This window comes from Tachyglossus aculeatus, chromosome 4 (assembly GCF_015852505.1).
Source record: "Tachyglossus aculeatus isolate mTacAcu1 chromosome 4, mTacAcu1.pri, whole genome shotgun sequence".
Lineage (NCBI taxonomy): Eukaryota > Metazoa > Chordata > Mammalia > Monotremata > Tachyglossidae > Tachyglossus > Tachyglossus aculeatus.
Genome location: NC_052069.1, coordinates 124,383,127 through 124,404,126, shown reverse-complemented (window position 1 = coordinate 124,404,126; position 21,000 = coordinate 124,383,127). Strand labels below are relative to the sequence as shown.

Here is a 21,000-nt window from a genome sequence, read left to right as displayed (position 1 = left end):
ACTGTACTAAGCACTTGGCAAGTACAACTGGGCAACAAAGTGAGACAGTCACTACCCAACAGCAGGCTCACAGTCTAGAAGCAGCGTGGCTTAGTGGAAAGAGCATTGGCTTTGAAGTCAGAGGTCATGGGTTCAAATCCTGGCTCCGCCAATTGTCAGCTGTGTGACTTTGGGCAAGTCACTTAACTTCTCTGGTCCTCAGTTCCCTCATCTGTAAAATGGGGATTAAGACTGTGAGCCTCATGTGGGATAACCTGATCACCTTGTATCCCCCCCAGTGCTTAGAACAGTGCTTTGCACATAGTAAGCACTTAAATACCATCATTATTATTTTGGCACTGGTCGATTCTTGTGACAATGAATCATGAGTACCGGCTCTGACAGGGTAGCACTTTTCTTGTTGGGGCACATGCAATAATAAAAGTGGCGGTATTAGTTCAGGGCTAACTATGTGTCAAGCACTGTACTTAGTGCTAGGGTAGATATGAGATAATCAGGTCAGAGATGGTCCCTCTCCCCCGTAGGGCTCACTGTCTAAGGTGAAGTAGAAAAGATATTAAATCTCCATTTTACACAAGAGGAAACTGAGGACAGATAAGTGACTTAACCAAGGTCACAAGGCAGGCAAGTGACAGAGCCAGAATTGGAACCCAGATCCTTGAGCCCATGCTCCTTCCACTGGGCCACGTTTGGCTCGGACTCCCTCTCGTCCAGAGATGAGAAATGACGATGCCAAACGTCCGCTGGGACGCATCACTGCAGGAAAGAGTCGCCCCTACGGCATGAGAGTCAGCCGACTCATGTTCTCCTCCACCCATACCATTTTCACATTCCACCAACCAGTGAGTGACGGAACAACTATCAAATGGGCACAAACCCACAGAACCATACCAGTGTTGGGTGGGAATACTGGAGGGCTGGGAAATCATTCATTCATTCATTCATTCATTCAATCAGTTGTATTTATTTAGCGCTTACTGTGTGCAGAGCACAGTATTAAGCGCTTGGGAGAGTACAATACAACAATAAACAGGCACATTCCCTGCCCACAATGAGTTTACAGTCTAGAGAATGACAGTGTTGGGAATGGCAATCCCAGTAGATGGTGGGGGTTGGGGACAGAACTACTGCTAAGCAGAGTCCTAAATTCATCATCAATTGTATTTATTGAATACATCTTATGTGCAGAGAGCATGGTACTAAGCGCTTGGGAGAGTACAATACAACAGAGTTGGCAGACACATTTCCTGCCCACTACAAGCTTAGAGTCTAGGATCCACCAGAACCATGAGCAGATGCACCAACTCCCCGGGAGCTCCGATTATGTTCCAATTCATTCCAAATTGTGTTTCCCCATTTTCCACAATAGACCGCTGGACTTTGAAAGCATAAGAACCTGTCCATTGACCAAGAGCTTTTTCTGAGGGTGGCCTCCGCTTTCTTCTTTACTCTTTCTGTCTGTGCTATCTCCTGGGACACCACGCCAACAGCCCTTCTGGGGCGCTTTCTGGGACAGGTTGGCCTGGTCCTAGTCAGCCCCTCCCAGCAGGCTCACACTCTGCCCCACCCACTCCCATAACTACTGCGAATCACCGGAAATGAACCAGCCAACTGTCTTGGGTTGAACCACTCAAATACCACTGCTTGACAATAATGACGGCAATAAGTGCTTATTATTATGGCAGACCAAGGACTGTGCTTAGCACTGGGGCAGATTCAAGAGATCAGTTCTAGCACTGGATTCTGGCACTGATGGCTTTGTCCTGGGACAGTTCAGAGGAAACAGCTCTCAATCAATCAAATGTATCTATTGAGCGCTTCCTGTGTGCAGAGCAGAGCTTGGAAGAATACAATCGTGTGGGCATGATTCCTGCCCACAAGGAGTTTACAGCCTAGGAGGGGAGACAGACATTAAAATAAATTATACATAGAGCATCTGGCAAAGTTAAAAAAAACCTGGCAGGGCTAAAGAATATGTACTTAAGTGCTGTGGGGCTGAGAGTAGGGAGAATATCAAGTGTGTAGAGGGTGGGGTGAATAACACGTGCTTCAGGATAGTGCTCAGTAATCCAAGTGCATAGGTGACGCAGAATAGGGAAAATGAGGGTTTAGAAAGTGAAGAGAATGGTGGTCTGTCAGACATGAAGGGGGAAGGAGTTCCAGGCCAGAAGGAAGATGTAGACAAGGAGTCTGTGGTGAGAAAGGATCAAGGTACAGTGAGTAGGTTGCATTAGAGGAGAATTGTCTTGGCTTCACAGACTCTGTCCTCTCCTGGTTCTCCTCTAATCTCTCTGGCCGTTCATTCTCAGTCTCTTCTGCGGGCTCCTCCTCCCCCTCCCATCCCCTTAATGTAGGGGTTCCTCAAGGGTCAGTTCTTGGTCCCCTTCTGTTCTCTATCTACACTCACTCCCTTGGTGAACTCATTCGCTCCCATGGCTTCAACTATCATCTCTACGCTGAGGACACCCAAATCTACATCTCTGCCCCTGCTCTCTCTCCCTCTCTCCAGGCTCGCATCTCCTTCTGACTTCAGGACATTTCCATCTGGATGTCTGCCCGCCATCTAAAACTCAACATGTCCAAGACTGAACTCCTTATCTTCCCTCCCAAACCCTGCCCTCTCCCTGACTTTCCCATCACTGTTGACGGCACTTCCATCCTTCCCGTCTCACAAGCCCGCAACCTTGGTGTCATCCTCAACTCCGCTCTCTCGTTCACCCCTCACATCCAATCCGTCACCAAAACCTGCCGGTCTCACCTCCGCAACATTGCCAAGATCCACCCTTTCCTCTCCATCCAAACTGCTACCCTGCTCGTTCAATCGCTCATCCTATCCCGACTGGATTACTGCATCAGCCTCCTCTCTGATCTCCCATCCTCCTGTCTCTCCCCACTTCAATCCATACTTCACGCCGTTGCCCGGATCGTCTATGTGCAGAAACGCTCTGGGCATGTTACTCCCCTCCTCAAAAATCTCCAGTGGCTACCAATCAACCTACGCATCAGGCAAAAACTCCTCACCCTCGGCTTCAAGGCTGTCCATCACCTCGTCCCCTCCTACCTCACCTCCCTTCTTTCCTTCTACAGCCCAGCCCACACTCTCCGCTCCTCTGCTGCTAACCTCCTCACTGTGCCTCAGTCTCGCCTGTCCAGCCGTCGACCCCCAGCCCATGTCATCCCCCTGGCCTGGAATGCCCTCCCTCCACACATCTGCCAAGCTAGCTCTCTTCCTCCCTTCAAAGCCCTACTGAGAGCTCACCTCCTCCAGGAGGCCTTCCCAGACTGAGCCCCCTCCTTCCTCTCCCCGTCCCCCTCATCACCCCCGCCTTACCTCCTTCCCCTCCGCACAGCACCTGTATATATGTATATATGTTTGTACGTACTTATTACTCTATTTTATTTGTAAATATTGATTCTATTTATTTTACTTTGTTAATACATTTTGTTTTGTTGTCTGTCTCCCCCTTCTTGACTGTGAGCCCACTGTTGGGTAGGGACCGTCTCTATATGTTGCAAACTTGTACTTCCTAAGCGCTTAGTACAGTGCTCTGCACACAGTAAGCGCACAATAAATATGAATGAATGAATGAATGAAAGTGTGTGGGCTGGGTTGTAGTAGCAAATCAGAAAGGTAAGGTAAGAAGGGGAGAGCTGGTGGAGGGCCTTAAAACTTCTTTAAGAAAAGGGAGTTTCTGTTTGATACAAAGCGGGATGAGCAACCACTGGAGGTTCTTGAGCAGTAAGGAAACATGGACTGAATTTTTCTTTTAGAAAAATGATCACCGCAGTAGAGTGAAGTTTGGATTGCAGATGGGAGAGCCAAGGGGCAGGAAGGTCAGCTCTCGGATGCAGTTGGTTAGCTGGACCCAGTGCAACATACTCTTAAAAAAGGGGCCTGACAAGGCAGCCTGGAACTAAGACCTCAGGCATGAGAGGGATAGGAACCAGTCATGTAAGTTGGGACCCAGAACTCTGCTGACCTGCACCGTGACCTTGGATTTATCAGACCTTTTGGTCCCTCAGTTTACTCTTCCATACAACAGGGATAATACTAGCTTTCACCACTTTGTTGAGAGGAATAATGAATTATAAAGTACTTTGTGTAAAATGCTCCTTAAACTGTAATTCAATCTCCTAGCCCTGCTGAAAACTGCAACTTCATACCTCTTCCCTGACTCCAACCTCTTGACCGGCCTCCTTGGGTTTAACGCTTTTACCAGGCCCTCACCAGACTCAGCTCGGATAGGGGCCAAACCAGTCTCTACCTCACAAGTCATGGAGACTAGTCTGGGTCTCCTACTTTCTGTAGCTGCAGGCTGGGAAGGACTGACCAGCAGCCCAAAGCAGTCAAAAGAGAGAACTCCCAAACCCAGCCAGGCTGGACAGACAGCAAGAGCTTGAAAGCTGGAGATTCTTCCAGGACATGTAAGCCAATGACAGATTCAAATAATAACATGTAGGATTTAAGCACCTACTATGGGCCAAGAACTGTGCTAAACGTAGAGACAAGTGCAATATAAAGAGGTAGGACACAGTCCCCATCCCACATGGGGCTCACAGCCTAAGGGGTAGGGAGAACAGCTACAATCCCCATTTTACGTATGAGGAAACTGAGGCACAGAGAGGCTGAGTAATTTGCCAAGGGTCATACAACAGGCAAGGGGTGGACCTGGGATTGGAACCCAGGTCTCCTGACTCCCAGTCCTGTGCTTGTTCCTGGATATTGGGAAGCCCTGCCATCCACCCCCGGCCCACGTCCTTCCCCTGGAATGCCCTCCCTCCACGCATCCACCAAACTAGCTCTCTTCCACCCTTCAAAGCCCTACTGAAAGCTCACCTCCTCCAGGAGGCCTTTCCAGACTGAGCCCCCTTTTTCCTCTCCTCCCCATCTCCCCGCCCTACCTCCTTCCCCTCCCCACAGCACTTGTATATATTTGTACAGATTTATTACTCTATTTTACTTGCACATATTTACTATTCAATTTATTTTGTTAATGATGTGCATATAGCTATAATTCTATTTATTTTGACGATTTTGACACCTGTCCATGTTTTGTTTTGTTGTCTGTCTCCCCCTTCTAGCCTGTGAGCCCTTTGTTGGGTAGGGACCGTCTCTATATGTTGCTGACTTGCACTTCCCAAGCACTTAATACAGTGCTCTGCACACAGTAAGCGCTCAATAAATTCGATCGAATGAATGCAACTTGGGCTGAAAACAGAGATTCCCCTCTGACCTGGAGCAGACCTAGAGTCAGAGATGACAGGGCCGGAGGGCTAGCCCCACACAATTCAGAAATGATGGCAACCCAGACCGAGGTAGACCACTGGGAGGGTAGCAGGAAGGGCATGGAGGGCTGATAATGAAGTTGGGTACAAACCTCTGCAGAGGGCTCTTCCCAAAACAATAATGAGAAATTAGGTGCTGGGATTTGGGGGACGGGAAGGGGGCCAATGCATTTGTCCATTCACAATGGGCATTCCGACAAAGTCAAGCATCGCCCAGAATCCTCCAGTGTGGAAGTTTCCAGTCCTTGGTTAATGAAGAGGTTGCCTTATCAAGGTGATGGGGATGGGACTCTGTGAAGCCCTGAAGTCACTTATTAGGTATGTCTTCTATGCACAACACCCATCAACCACAACCCCACCCTCTAATTTCTCACCACACCCAGCCCCTAGAAAAACAGGTCCCCCCCCAAGTCCCCAGGGCTCCCCCTGCCAACTGCCCTGTTTGACACATTGCGATTCCACCCCCAACTTGTGTCCGATTCCACCAGAGGAAGTGAAATGGTCCGAGCTAGGCTAACCCCACACAGTGTTAATGGGAAAAGACCCAGGAGTTTCCTGAAGAAAAGATGGGCTGCTAATTCCTCAGTCCTCCCACCCTAGGACCAGGAAAGCTCATTTGCATAGGCTGTCATGCCTTGCGACATCAGCTGGAGCACAGCCAATTCATTCGTTCATTCAATTATACTGAGTGCTTACTGTGTGCAGAGCACTGTACTAAGTGCTTGGGAAGTATAAATCGGCAACATATAGAGACAGTCCCTACCCAACAACAGGCTCACAGTCTAGGAGGGGGAGACAGACAACAAAACAAGTAGACTGGTGTCAATACCATCAGAATAAATAGAATTATAGCTACATACACATGATTAGTAAAATAAATACAGTAAATATTTACAAATATATGCAAGTGCTGTAGGGAGAGGAAAGGAGTAGGGCAGAGGGAGGAAAAGGGGGCGATGGGGAGGGGAGGAGGAGGATAGGAAAAAGGAAGGCTCAGTCTGGGAAGGCCTCCTGAAAGAGGTGAGCTCTCAGTAGGGCTTTGAAGGGAGGAAGAGAGCTAGTTTGGCCAATGTGTGGAGGGAGGGCATTCCAGGCCAGAGGAAGGACGTGGGCCAGGAGTCGACGATGGGACAGGTGAGAATGAGGCACAGTGAGGAGGTTAGCAGCAGAGAAGCAGAGTGTATGGGCTGGGCTGTAGAAGGAGAGAAGGGAAGTGAGGTAGGAGGGGGCAAGGTGATGGAGAGCCTTGAAGCCTAGTGTGAGGAGTTTTCGCTTGATTCGAAGATTGACAGGCAACCACTGGAGATTTTTGAGGAGGGGAGTGACATGCCCATAGTGTTTCTATACAAAGATTATCCGGGCAGCAGAGTGAAGTATAGATTGAAGCGGGGAGAGACAGGAGGATGGGAGATCAGAAAGGAGGCTGATGCAGTAATCCAGTCTGGATAGGATGAGAGATTGAACCAGCAAGGTAACGGTTTGGATGGAGAGGAAACGGCAGATCTTGGCAATGTTGTGGAGGTGAGACCGGCAGGTTTTGGTGACAGATTCGATGTGTGGGGTGATTGAGAGAGTGGAGTCAAGGATGACACCATGGTTGCGGGCTTGTGAGACGGGAAGGATGGTAGTGCCATCTACATGACGGGAGGATTTGGGCCAGGAGGAGAAAGCCCAGATTCCCCAGGAGAGGTCTCCATCTTAGTGCCTGTGGAAAGTTGGTGTTCCCCAGGAAAGCTGAGGGACAGCCATGAGAATGGTCAAGAAAGACAGATCTGGGGGAGGTCTGTGCACTCACCAAGAAGCAGCTGCGGGAGGCATAGCAGTGAGCTCAATGAGCTGATTAGCCCCAGGATAGGTTAGGGATAAGTGCCTAATCAGCTAGGCAGATATTCTTGGATCCTGTTTGATGTACGGCTGTACAAGCACTGTGCACTGAAATCCTTATCGAAGTAAATACGGGTTATCTATTCATAAACAGGGCTGTCCTGTAATCTGGCCATGAAACATATTCATTTAGAGACTTGCTACCATGGTGGGGGAGGCAGGGAGAGGACTGGCCCTCCTGCAAGTCTTTGCACCCAGCTTTTAGAAACACCAGAATAGCTAATCGAACCCAAGATATGTCCCATGATGATCTGAGATGAGTGGGGGGAGAGGGGGATGGTGAGTTACAGGATGGTGGTGGCACACTACTGGGGCACTCTGGGGGAGCATTACCCTGGGTCCCCCAAACTGCCTATCCCAGATGTAAATGGCTGAGGGCCCAAGATATTTGTGCTACCCTTGGCTGTCCAGGGAGATCGGAATAGTATGGTACAGCAGTAAGGGACACCCCAGTTTTTGGTATTTTACAGGCTGTTCCCCAGACCTGCTGGGTGACCTGGAAGCCAACCCCACATCTCAAGAAAATATAACCTGTTTTAAAAAAAATTAGAAAAGTACATTTCATAGTTTTGAAAACTTTCAAGGAAGACTCCCTTTCTATGTCATTTAAATCTCCAGGACTTCTGTTTCAGTCCACAGCTATACAAGGGAAATCAGGTTGATGGATTCAGACCACCTGAAATTGAGCTACACCAGAGGGGCAGTAGCTGGGGCTGCAGTCAAGCAGCCTGGGTCTCCCCATTTTAGCCCGGGCAAAGACCTGGGCCACTGAAGCAGGATAGGCAGAAAGAAACCTAATTTCCCAACTATGAGAGGCAGGATGGGGCCGGCCCTGCCTGGAGCAGCGAGATGCCCACGGACGGTTCCCTCCAGCAGGGGCAGATGCTGCTTACTCATCTTGTTGCAATGGGGTTGGCTCTTCCCGCTGTAGGCACCCGCTTCTGCTTCCCTAGGGCCTGTCTTAATAATTGTGGCATTTAAGCGCTTACTGTGCACCAGGCACTGTACTGAATGCTAGGGTAGATACAAGGTAACCGGGTTGGACAAAGTCCCTCTCCCACATTAGGCTCTCAGTCTTCATTCCCATTTTATAGATTAGGTAACAGGGTTAGAAGTCAAATAATAATAATAATAATAATGGCATTTGTTAAGTGCTTACTATGTGCAGAGCACTGTTTTAAGCGCTGGGGGTGGATACAAGGTGATCAAGTTGTCCAACATGGGGCTCCCAGTCTTAATCCCCATTTTACAGATGAGGTAGCCGAGGCTCAGAGAAGTGAAGTGACTTGCCCAAGGTCACACAGCAGACATGTGGCGGAGCCGGGATTAGAACTCAGAATCTTCTGACTCCCAGGCCTATCCTCTATCCAGTAGGCCATGCTCTTCAGTGCCCCCTCCCATCTTGGGGCCAGGGGATGGTTTTGACTACATCCTTGTACCTCCTCTGTTCATTCATTCATTCATTCGTATTTACTGAGCGCTTACTGTGTGCAGAGTACTGTACTAAGCGATTGGGAAGTACAAGTTGGCAACATATGGAGATGGTCCTTACCCAACAATCGGCTCACAGTTTAGATCTGTTAGAACGACCCCTCAGGACTCTGAATACCACCCTGCTCTCAGCACACTTCATAAGCCGCAATAACTGCTCCTCCCTCACCCCTGAAGATCAAAACCTGCTTAAACACAATTTCGAAAGGGGGTGGGGGGTAGTGGGTGAGAGGTTCGGCTGTCAGAACAACAGTTTTCTGGTTTGATGCGCTGTTACCTGTAAAATGGGGTGGCAGAAAGCATAATAAGACAAAACAAAAATCACTTAATCTCCTTGTGTTTAAAGGGGCTTGGGAGAGGCAGGATAAGAACTGAGTAGAAAATCCAGCAATCTCAACTCCCTTGCCTTTGGAAGGCAAGAGGCAGCAAGAGGGCAAAGACTGCAGCTTTTATTTCTGATGTGTGTTCCCAAGGGCCCAATCCAGTGCCCAGCACACAGCAGATCTTCAGTAAATATGGCTGCTGGGTCAAAACAGGCCCAACAGGTATGTTGGGAAGTGGAAAATGAAGAGTGCCACAGAGGAAAGAAAGAGGATTTCAGTTTCCTCATTCCGATTCTTGGCCCAGAGTCAACTGTGGCCGAGGGTGGGAAGAGAAGGGAACGTCCTGAAAGGAGAAACTGTAGCTGTTCCAAGAGCCTCCACATGAGAGCCTTCAATGTTAGACACGGACGGCACTGCCAGATTCCAGAATGAGCCATCGGATTCACGTGGTCCGAGAGGCAGCGCCAGCCCTGCGAAGTGAGAGTTTAACTTGATTATTTGGGTGGGAGGGGGGTGGGCAGAGAGGACAGGAAAAGGGCACCATCTTTCTCAGCAGCACAGAGTACAGGCATTCCTTGTTTTGCCCTAATGCTGATTGATTTTTGCCTAGGCTCTGGATCAGATTCAAACCTTAGTTTATCAGTTTCATCACTCTGGCCTGGAGTTTACAGGTGGCCAACTCTCCATCCTGAGCATGGAGGCCGGGTTGGGGGGTCCCAACACAGTTCTCACACTGGCATTTTCCAGTCCTCAGCTAAGTAAGCAGCTGCTGTGTTGGGATACTTTGTAGCCATCTGCAGAAGCAGCCAGAGTGCATGACTAGTTGGTCCAGAGACATAGTGGGACGTTGCAGGGGGAGTCATAGAATCTGTACCACCTGCTGACACCAGTCTTCTTCCACTACACTGCATACCTCTGAGCAGAGACCCCTTTGTTGATCTCTTTGCTTGATCTGGGGCTGGAGCCCCCAGTCCTGCCCTCCCTCAGGCTGGCCCTGAGGTCCAGGCAGGTTTGGCTGAGGGTTGAGGGAAGGGAGACAGATCTCTAGACTAAGAAGGAAGGACCCCATTGGCACATAATCACCCAGCAAACAGGCCCCATTGTCTCAGCTCCCATATGCTGCATCAACTGGACTCCCCCTGTGAGGCACAATCTTTAGCCTGTGAGGACACTCCTTGGACAGCCTCAGGAACCCACCAAATCAAAGGGCTGAAGCCTTCTGCATCCAGTGAACAGAATTTACCAAGCCCCTTTTTTCAAATGGCATTTGTTAAACACTTACTATGTGCAAGGCACTATAGTAGGCACTGGGGCAGATACAAGCTATATCAGGTTGTCCCTGTCCCTCATATGGGGCTCACAGTCTTAGTCTCCATTTTACAGATGAGGGAACTGAGACCCAAAGAAGTGAAGTGACTTTCTCAAGGTCCCAAATCAGGCAAGTAACAGAGACAGCATTATAACCCAGGTGCTTCTGACTCCTAGGCCCGTGCTCTAAGCACTAGGCTACACTGCTTCTCTGCACTTACTGGGTGCAGAGCACAGTACTGAGTGCTTGGGAAAGTACGATAGAGTAAGTGAAATCCAGGGCTAGTGGTTTCAAGGATGAGGTATACGAGCCCGGAGGGAACCAGCCTATGGCCCTAGCAAGGGGCAAGTGTGTCTGGAACGTTATGCTCTAAATTTGGAAAACCACCAGCCGGGGACAATAGAGCCTAAGAGCCTACCCTGCCCGGTTTCCCACTGCTAGGCTCCAGATCCAGCCAGGGAACCAAACAAAGGGATGCATACCAGTGAGTCAGAGTTCAGTCACTCACCATTCAGCTGGGAGGGAAGGAGGCAAACCTATGTGAGAACACCATGTCTTAAAGGCAGATGGGAGGAGGGTCCAGGCACAGGCCCGCCAGACACTCCCCCCCTCACCCCACATCTGGCTCTGCTCCAGAAGATGAGGAACTTCTGCCGCCTTTTAGACATGAACTATGTGGGGACAACCACATCACCTTGGAGACACTCAAAAGCAACTGCCTCAACACAAATTTGGTCTTGTAAAGTTTACCATCCCACCCTGCACTGGCCCCCACCCTCTCCCACTGGGCAATCCCACCTTCTACATCTGGTCGGCACACCTGTAACAACACTCCTAGTCTCCTCTTCTGACCACTCTTCGCGCACACCCCTCAACACACAGATTCTCAAGAAACCCCAAAGGAAGACACTGGAAGACGACAAAAAGGCGGCACCTACTCTTGTTCTCGTTGGCCCTCCCTGTCCGTATCTCACAAGGCCTCAGGCCCATGGGCTGGCACTTATTTTTATGCCAGAACTCCCAAATTCCTGCCCCACCCTGGCCTGAACTGGGGAATAGAAGTGTCGCCCATGATCTTACACCTCACCCAGAAGTGCCAGACAAGCAAGACAAACTTCCTAAAATCCTTAATGTTTAGGCTTCCCTCCCCACCTTCCCCTTGGCTCCGGGTGGGAGCCTGTGGTGGGACTGGCATCAGCAGCAGAGCCACAAGGTGGGCCCCACCCCGGGAAGCTGCCAAAAGGGGACTGGTCAACCTGGAAACACTAATTGCAACCAGGATTCAGGCCTCCCCTTGGTGCAAGGGTACTGAGCCCCCAACCAATCCCTTAACACTAGACCGCACCCTGGGGGGGGGCAGAGAGGTCCCCCAACCCCTTGCCACCAGGAATCGCATCAGCTCCCATTCTGGCCTGGAAGGAGAATGGGGAAGAGAGCCTATGGCAGCATGAGGCCTTCTCAAATGTTTAGATCATTGGGAAAGCTGAGGTTGCAGTGGAGAACTGTTGAACTCAGCCTTAAGGAGCCTGAAACTGTTCCTCCAGCCATAATGCTCTTATAATAAACCTAGTACTTGCTGCCTATATTTCTTCATCTATTCTTATGTGCCTACCCCGAGCTCCCCCTTAGTCTGAAACTGTGAGTTGCTTGAAGGCAAGCAACTTTGTCTAATTCCCACCTGTTTTTTCTTCCCAGTGCCTAGTACATTGCACTGCGGACAGTAGGTACTTACTACTGGGGGAAGCTGCATGGCCTAGTGGATAAAGCACAGGTCTAGGAGTCAGGTCATGGGTTCTAATCCCAGCTCTGCCACATGTCTTCTGCATGACCTTGGGTAAGTCACTTCACTTCTCTGTGTCTTAGTTCCCTCATCTGTAAAATGGGGATTAAGACTGTGAGCCCTGTGTTGGATAGGGACTGTGTCCAACCTGATTATCTTATATCTACCTCAGCGCTTAGAACAGGCCTGGCACATATTAAGCACTTACATACCATAATTATTATTATTATTACTACTACTACTACTACTACTACTAGGGGACTCGTAGTCCCTTAAATCCTGCCCAAGGCACTGCTCAGCTGGCAATCTGTGCTGGACTCCCAGTGGGGCAAAGGGACTTGAAACTCCTTTGACAGCCAAAAACAGGCTAGAAACCCCATCCTCCTCCTCCCATCCCAGGAGAGTCCTCACCACGCAAGAGGGGAAAGCCACAGGGGAAAGTACCTTTTTTAAAGTGATGAAGAAAATGTTCTCCGAGCACAAACAACTTCAATACACCTAGTCTCCCACCAGCCCCACCCTCCCCACGTCTCTGCTCCTTCCTCCTATCCCGCCACCAATCCTAAATATGGAAGAAAAGAAAAACAGCAACCCCAGAAAGCGACTATTTTTCAGCATCCGACCAGACACCTCCCTGTGCATGTGGGACCCACCCAGTCCGTGCATGCTGCCGCCAGCGCCAGCTCTGCCTCCTCCCAAGGCCGATGCCTTTGGGGGCAGGGACAAAGTTTCTCTTGATTCCACAAGGAGAACTCAGCCGGGGGGCTGCTTTGTGAACTTGTGTTACAAGCACAAGTTATTTGAGGCTTCATCTGGGGATCAGAGACACCCCTGGACTCATTTCTGCAGATGCTCTGCCTTCCCCATAGACCCTTCCAGAACAGTAGTTCAGGGACAACGGCAGCGGTCAGCACTCCCACTCTCCAAGCCCAGTCAAACCGAGCACTGTAAGTGACCGGCCCCAAGAAAGACGGTGTCTGCCACAGGACTGATGCCAAGAGAGCTTACCTGCCCCTGCCCAGCATGGCTACAATGGAGCTGGGGACAGCCGAACCTGTTTAGTAGGATATAAGCTCCACCTGGTTCTGAAGAGACTCTGAAGAGACAGAGACAACCACTCAGCCAATTAAGCCTAACTGGCCCCAGGGGTAAGCTCTTATTGGCTGATCACTCAACCTGGAAGGTGGGGTGCTTCTCCAGGGAGCATTAACTCTTTGGTGCCCTCCCAGACTCCCTCACCAGGGAAGACTGAGCTGTGGCATCCTCATTCTATTCCGGACATGTGATTGCCCCCTAACAAGCTCGGGCCTGATCCTGGCCAAGCCTGCTTGAATCCTTCAGACATCCTTTTCTCCTCCTCCTACTCCTCCCACTACACATGGAACACCCACTCACAGGATCTAATAATAATAATGATGGCATTTGTTAAGCGCTTACTATGTGCAAAGCACTGTTCTATGTGCTGAGGGGGGATACAAGGTGATCAGGTTGTCCCACGTGGGGTTCACAGTTTTAATCCCCATTTTACAAATGAGGTAACTGAGGCCCAGAGAAGTTAAGTGACTTGCCCAAAGTCACACAGCTGACAAGTGGCAGAGCCGGGATTAGAACCCATGACCTCTGTCTCTCAAGCCCATGCTCTTTCCACTGAGCTACGCTGCTTCTGTGGGTGGTTGAAACCCAAAGGAAAAGTGATGGCCGATGTGGAGGAAAGGATGCACAGACAGGTTGGGACCTAGGAGCCGAGCTGCCTAATCTTTCAGCAGAGGGTGCTGGTCCCAGCAGGGGTAGGGAGGGCAGGAGCAGATCCACAAACATCCACCCCAGCCCTGGCACCCACTCCACCATTTGGGAAGTAGCATGACCTCGTGGAAAGAGCACAGGTCTGGGCATCAGGGAGCCAAGTTTTAATATCAGCTTCGTCACCTGCCTACTGGGTGACTGTGGGCAAATAAATTCTCTGTGCCTCAGTTTCCTCACCTGGAAAATAGGGATTAAATTATCAGTTCTGCTTCCTGCTTAGACTATGAGCCACATGTGGGATAGAGACTGTGTCCCATCTGACTGTATTGCACCTGCCCCTGTGCTTAGCACAAAGTAAGCACTTAACAAATACTGCTATTATCCAGCCCCATAAACATCCCTGAGACAATGGGCACAGTCACTGTCAGGGGATGGAACAGGATTGCTCCCTGGTGACTGCCCTTCCCCACCAGCCACTGTGAGTACTTTAGGCTTGGGGCAAAATAAGAACCCAGACCTGAAGCCACAGAAGGGAAAGGCTGGATGCAGGACTCCCCACACAGTGGTCAGAGCTGGTTTTTAGGCCGATTGCCTGCGGACCAGTTGGGAGAAGTGAGTGCCAAAATCCAGAGGAAGCTCCTGGTGGCAGAGCCCATATATTAAGTAAAACCTGCTTAGAGTTTTAGCACCGAGGCTGGGGCAAGACCAGGATGGATCCCAGTCCAGAGGGTGGCGGCGGCCGGCTTGGGCTTCAATGGGCCAGATCGCTCACCCAAGTTGGCTCCCTCTCTTGCATACATATGTGCACACACACATGTGCACACACACACGTACACGGCCACCCTATGCCCCCACCTCCATGTGAGCAGCTCACTTCCTTTCCCAGGATAACCAGGGCTATTTTTAGCCCAGCACAGCAGCATGAAGTGTGGGGAGGAGAGTGTGCCGGGTGTGGGGGGAGGGGGCTTGGTGGGCTCCTGTGAACAGCAGCTCAGGGTTACTGTATTGACCCAGCCCTGCTAGGCACTCTAAAGAGGTAAAAGGCAATTTGCATAAACCATCTAGCTGCCCACTTGGCATCGCCCAGTGGCACACTGGGTGGAGACAAACACACTGGACACCATAATAAAAAATAGTTTGTTGTGGGTTTCAAATTTTTCTACCTCCTTCAAGCAAGGAAGACTATTTCCATGTTTGCCTGGGCTCCTGTCCGCTTCACTGCCCCCTGCCCAACAGGTCAGCCTTGCAGTACTTGCTAGTTGCGGTGGGGTGGAGTGTGGAGAGAAGGCACCCGCAGTTTCGATATGGGGAGGGAGGAGGCTCGGGGCACTTCCTAATCACTGGCTGACTCTTTCCCCTTTTCTGTGCAGCACCCCATTACTCACCAATGCCCTCTGCACATACACAGTCCATCCACATTTTCTGGACAGGTTAGAGAAACCAGGAGACCTGTCATCTCGCGGTCCTCTTTTCAGAAAAGGCAAGGCTCGGTATAGCCCAGCAAGTGGATTTTTGTATATTACATCCACTATTAAGGTGTGTATGTGTGTCCCAAATCCTGAGCTCCAACCCCAGAACCTCCGGCACACGCCCCCCGGCAATGCTGATGGAGGCGGAGTCATGCAGGTGGGCCAACCTGCCACCACCATCTCCATGTCCAGGAGGGCTGCACGAAGGATTGGCAGGGCCCAGAGGGATTTAACATAACGGGCTTTCCCATGATTCTTCTCTGCTCATTGGGCTGGATGGTCTGCAGGAGCCCCTCCTCCTGCAGGGAGGGAGTGGAAGGGACAAGGGGAAAGAGACAGTCTAAAAACCCAGCTTAGGAATGTCTGAAACCACGGGATGAGGCCGGGGGGTGACCCGAACAGAAATGACTCATGAGGGGATGACGCCAGAGGGGGAAGGGGCAGTGTCAAAGGCGAACAGCAGCGGTCAAAGGGAGATTGTTGGTAAGTTTCAGACATGAATAAGCAGAGTGAGCAGGGATATATTTGTGCAATCCAAGTGATTTGGAGGCATGAGAGTCTCTGCCCTCGCTCCACTGGCCTAAAGTATTTCTGTTACCAGTGCCTCACTCATTTGACCTCCAATTTGACCTCCCAGTTTCAGTCTACCGAGTAGGCATCTGAACAAGGGTAGATGTGGCCTCCAAGTCCTTCTCTTCCCAAGTACCAGGGCCAGAAAGGAGCTGGGGCTTTAGGGCCTCAAGGCCCCACCCTCTCCCGAAAAGGACACTTGGCCCGTACCGAACCCTGGAGAGAAATGGCAGTGTTGGGACAAATCTCTGCCCTGTTCTCAGGGCTGCTCCAACTTTTGAGAGGCCAGAGTGGCTGCCCAGACAATTTGACTGTAGTCCCAGACCCACCTCCATCATCAGACCCTGCTTTGGACCCAAATAGGAAGCTCCACCACAAAGGGGAATTTTTGAAGTCATCTGGAGAGGCCAGGGGCCCCCCCACTCCCTTCTGCCCCCCACTAACCCACCCCTGCATTCTCTCCAGGTCATCCATCCATCTCAGACAGTGGGAGTTTTCCTCTGAGAACTTCTAGGACCCCTTCATTCCACATGTCAAAGCTGAAGGGGCCTCAGAGGGTACCACGTGCCCCACATAATGTTGAGTTGACCTTCCTTCCAGCACGACGGTTGGATTGGGGATAGATAACCTGTAACAACCAGCCCACAATCCCACGGACCACAAACAACCGGAGGCCACTCACTGCAACGGGGCTAGTTCTCTTTCCCACCTTTATTATTGTTATATTATATAATAACAACATTTGTTAAATGCTTATTATGTGCCAAACACTGTACTAAGAGCTGGGGTAGATGCAAGGTAGTCAGGTAGGGCACACTCCCTATCCCACATGGGGCTCACAGTCTGAGTAGGAGGGAGAATAGGTATTGAATCACCATTTTACAGCTAAGTGACTTGCCATATCTATTCAATAGGTCTATTCAATACCAAAGCAAACAAGTGGTGGAGCCAGAATGAGAACCCAGGCCCTGACTTCAAGGCCCATGCTCCTTTCCACTAGACATAGCTGCTTCTCTAAAGGCACCTTTCCAAGGCAGCAGAGGTTGCTTCATTCCCATATTTCAGTGGTAGGGCTCTGTAAAGACTAGACCAAGGAATGTGTCACCTATTTTTTTTTTATGGTATTTGTTAATCGCTTACTACGTGCCAGAAACTTCTCAAAGGAGCTGGGGTAGACACAAGATCATCAGGTTGGACACAGTCCCTGTCCCACAGTGGGCTCACGCTCTTAATCCCCATTTTACAGATAAGGTAACTGAGGCACAGAGAAGTGAAGTGACTTGCCCAAGACAAGTGGCAGAGCCAGGACAAGAACCCAGTTCCTTCTGACTCCCAAGGCCACACTCTATCCACTAGGCCATGCTGTTTCTCAAGGGGTGTACTGAATATGCTCAGGTTTGGTTTCCCTTTGGATTTGCAGTTTAGCAGACCCTCTGGGCATACAGATTTCTGTGCCCGGGCACACCTCCGGAGCTTCCAGGGGGCTAAGACCTCTTCCTTTTTCCCAGAAGACCCGGCACATCCACCAGCCACCTCACTCTGAACTTAGTCTGCATTTAGGTTGCTTGGCACAGAAAGGCTCCAATGAATTGCAAGATTTACCTGACCCCCTGGGACAGAAAGACCTCAGGTGGCAAAGCCACTGTGTACCAACCCAACTGCTCCACTAGATGCTGAGGGCACTGGTCTCTGTTTCACACACTCACAGATGCCATAGTCACATTCTGCCCTTTCCATGGTGTATCTCTAGATCCTGGGTGAAAGTCTTGAACTCCAGAAAGCTACCAGAAAATACTACTGTACAGCGGAAAAGAACATGTACCACCTCCTACCTCCTGCCCTTAAGGGGTTTGCATTATAGAGGGACAACATACACAAATACTACTGTACAGCAGAAAAGAACGTGTACACCTCCTACCTCCTGCCCTTAAGGGGTTTGCATTATAGAGGGACAACATACACACATACAATATCAACTTGGAGTTTAGGGTGCATCAGTTGGTTGATGGGCTTGAGAGGGAGTGAGGAATGCCCATTTGGAAGCCTCATCCAGCCCTGGTTCTGTAAACACTAGGCGAGGTGCTGGTGATGGGTGAGCAAGCCCGCACTTGCAGGAGTACTTTGAAATCCAGCAGATGAAAGGTTCTAAATAAACAGAACATTAATATCAGTTTGAAAGCTGCTGACCTTTGCTAGGACTTGCAATTGGCTTCCACCTGCTTAATCACACGTGTGGGCCAAATTCATTGTAAAAGCCAAACTACACAACACCACACGCAAGCTTATGCTGGGACAATATGGCAAGGGATGTTCAAAAGGATGGTTTGTGAGGATCAGAAGGGACCGGCTATTGGTCGATGCCGGGGTTCTGCTGAGTGGCAGAGTAGCAATGAGTGGCCCGGGATCTTAATTGTCAATCACTGGTTTGCTGTGTCCACAGCTCCTCGGCAGGGTAGAGTTCAGGAAAACCAGGGGTCAATAGCAGAGTTCCAGGGCCAAACTGTACCCCCTTCTCTACTCAAGATGCATTTCTAACAGTTCAGCTTGCCCAAGGACCCTCTACAACCCCTTCAGAATCTCCCCCCAGGTCTGGCTGGGACCAGGAATTTAAGTTATTTGAAAGCATGTTATTAATAGCAGAGAAGCACTTGAAGAACAGTGCCCCACAGGCCCTTAATGTCAAGAGGAGAAAAAGGGGGGCGGGGGAGGAGGGAGAAACAGAGAAATAGTTGGCCTCCTAGTTGACCTGGAGTCAGAAGAGGGGGAAAGATTCTGAATAAAGCAGGATTCCAACGGCCTCCCTGACTTGGGCAGGGTGGGGAGGAGAAGAGGTGGGGCAATCTGTAGTTAGAGGACAGACTCCCCAAATTGGCCATCTTGGTGGCGAACACCACCACAGAGCTCTTCCAGCTTTGGGGTTTACCAACTTTAGCTGGATGTGGCAAGTTGTGCCCAGGATATTGGATTTCTCCCGGGGTGGGTAAGTAGAGGAGGGGCTTCTCACAGTCCCAACAAGGCCCGGCATGGAATGTTTAGTACCCCAACACCTCTGGGTAGTTCCACTCTTCCAACAGCCCTGTTCCCAGGCCCACCCTGCCCTGGGCTGCCTTAAAGCCTCGAGGGGGTGGAGAGAGGAGGGGATGAGGAAATCTACCACCTGGCCTCAGTTTTTTGAGGTCTTCTCATGTAGACTGTAAACCCATAGGGGGCAAGAACCGTGTCTACCTACTCTGCTATAGTGTACTCGCCTAAGCAGTTGCTCTGCACACAGTATACAGTGCTCAGCATACAGTAAGCACTCGATAAATACGATTGATTGATCTCCCCAACCCAGCCCCCCAAAGCATCCACTTTTAAGGGCAATGCACAAGGCAGGAATCAGCCTGTCCCTCGAGAAGCAGCAGGCCTGCAAAAGATCCCCTTCCCTACATAGGCGCTTGTGAAGAGGCCGTGAGTGGGGTTGGGCAGGGTGAGGCAAGCTCCCTCCCTGCCCTCCAGGCGGTTCCGATGCGAGCTGGATCTTTCCCTCTTTCACACACGCTCACAAGAATAGAAACCCCAAAGCAAGTAACAGACTAAAGTTGCATTCCGAGCGGCCGGAGAGGGGAAAGTTTGGTGCGGGGGGGAAAGAGAGAAAAGGAGGAAGGAGGGGGCTCGGAGGGCGTTGTGGGAGAGGGGAAGAGGGAGGAGAGCCACCGAGGGCCGTCGTGGGAGATGCATGTTCAGACAGGGTGGGGTCCTCGGGCGAAAGCGAGGAAGTGTGGCTTAATGGCAAGAGCACGGGCTTGGGAGTCAGAGGACGTGGGTTCTGATCTGGCTCCGCCACTTGACTGCCGTGTGACCTTGGGCAAACCGTTTAACTTCTCTGTGCCTCGGTTACCTCATCTGGGGAAATGGGGATTAAAATTATGAGCCCCACGTGGGACAACCTGATTATCCCCTATCTTCCCCAGTGCTTGGAACAGTGCTTGGCACATAGTAAGCGCTTAACAAAGACTACTATTAGTATTACTCCCCCTTTTAGACTGTGAGCCCACTGTTGGGTAGGGACTGTCTCTATGTGTTGCCAATTTGTACTTCCCAAGCGCATAGTACAGTGCTCTGCACATAGTAAGCGCTCAATAAATACGATTGATTGATTGATTGATTATTACTAGGGAGCCCTCCCTTCCAGCGGGCGAAGGGGAAAGTCGACTCCGCAGTCGGGTCGAGAATCGGGCTGCTTTTCCAACCGCAAACCAGCCGCCGCAAATCAAAGATCCACGTCCGGAGATCAGAAAGGAAGGGCTCGGAGGGCGCTTACATCGGGCTCGGGCCTGTTGGTGCCCGTGCCCTCCCCAAGCCCAAGCCGCAGGCAGGGGTGGGGTGGGATGTGGTGGGCTCCGTGCTGCCCACTGGGGCTCGCCCTGCAGAGGAGGGAGGATGCGCGGCCGGCCCAGGGCCCCGCTCACCTGCGATGTGCTGGCGCCGGCCCTCGTCCAGGTGCGTGGACAGCGCGTCCCCCATGGCGGAGCGGACACGGGGGAGCCGGACCCCCCGGGACGGGCGGGGCGCACGGTAGCCTCCTCCGGCCGGGCCGGAGCGGGGCTGGGCGGTGCGCGCTGCCCCCGAGCCCGGGCCTCGGAGCTGACGTCCTGGGCACCCCACCGCCTCCGCCGCCGCTGCCTTCTCACCCCGAGGGCCTCGGAGGAGGGCGACTGAGTCCCCCGGGCGCGCCCAGGCCAGCCGAGACACGCCCCCGGCACGCCCCTTCCCCTCCGAGACACGACCAGGTCCCTCCCCCTCCCCGCCCCTTCCCTCCAGGACGCCCCCTTCCCCCTCCCCGCCTCGCCCTGCTGCCCTTTCTCTCGGCGAGTAAGAGAGGGCCTGGCAGGCCGGGCGATTTGGGAGCTGCTCCGGTTGAAGATGTTGTCTCAGGGTCCCCCATTCTTCCTTCAGCCCCCACCCCCTTGCCCAGCTGGGGGAGACCCAATCCGTTACTGAGGTCCTGCTTAGCGCTTCTCCCCCTACAAACCCACCTGATCTCACGTGCCCAACAGGGCTGGGCAGGCCGGGATCCAGCCGGGCCGTGCATTTGAAATGAGGAGAGATGAGCCCGTAAATAGGACATGGGATTGGGGGTGGGGAGGATCGCCTGTGTTCATC

General features: G+C 51.4%; 1 protein-coding gene across 1 annotated transcript in view; it reads right to left on the bottom strand.

The window, feature by feature from the left end:
• Positions 1-20,487, bottom strand: part of NIBAN2 (niban apoptosis regulator 2) — a 68,951-nt gene extending 48,464 nt beyond the window's left edge. The window contains exon 1 of the mRNA XM_038745321.1: positions 20,307-20,487. Within this exon, the coding sequence (XP_038601249.1) occupies positions 20,307-20,361 (55 nt within the window). The 5' untranslated portion in view covers positions 20,362-20,487. The remainder of the gene's footprint in view (positions 1-20,306) is intronic.
• Between the last annotated feature and the right edge of the window lie 513 nt (positions 20,488-21,000).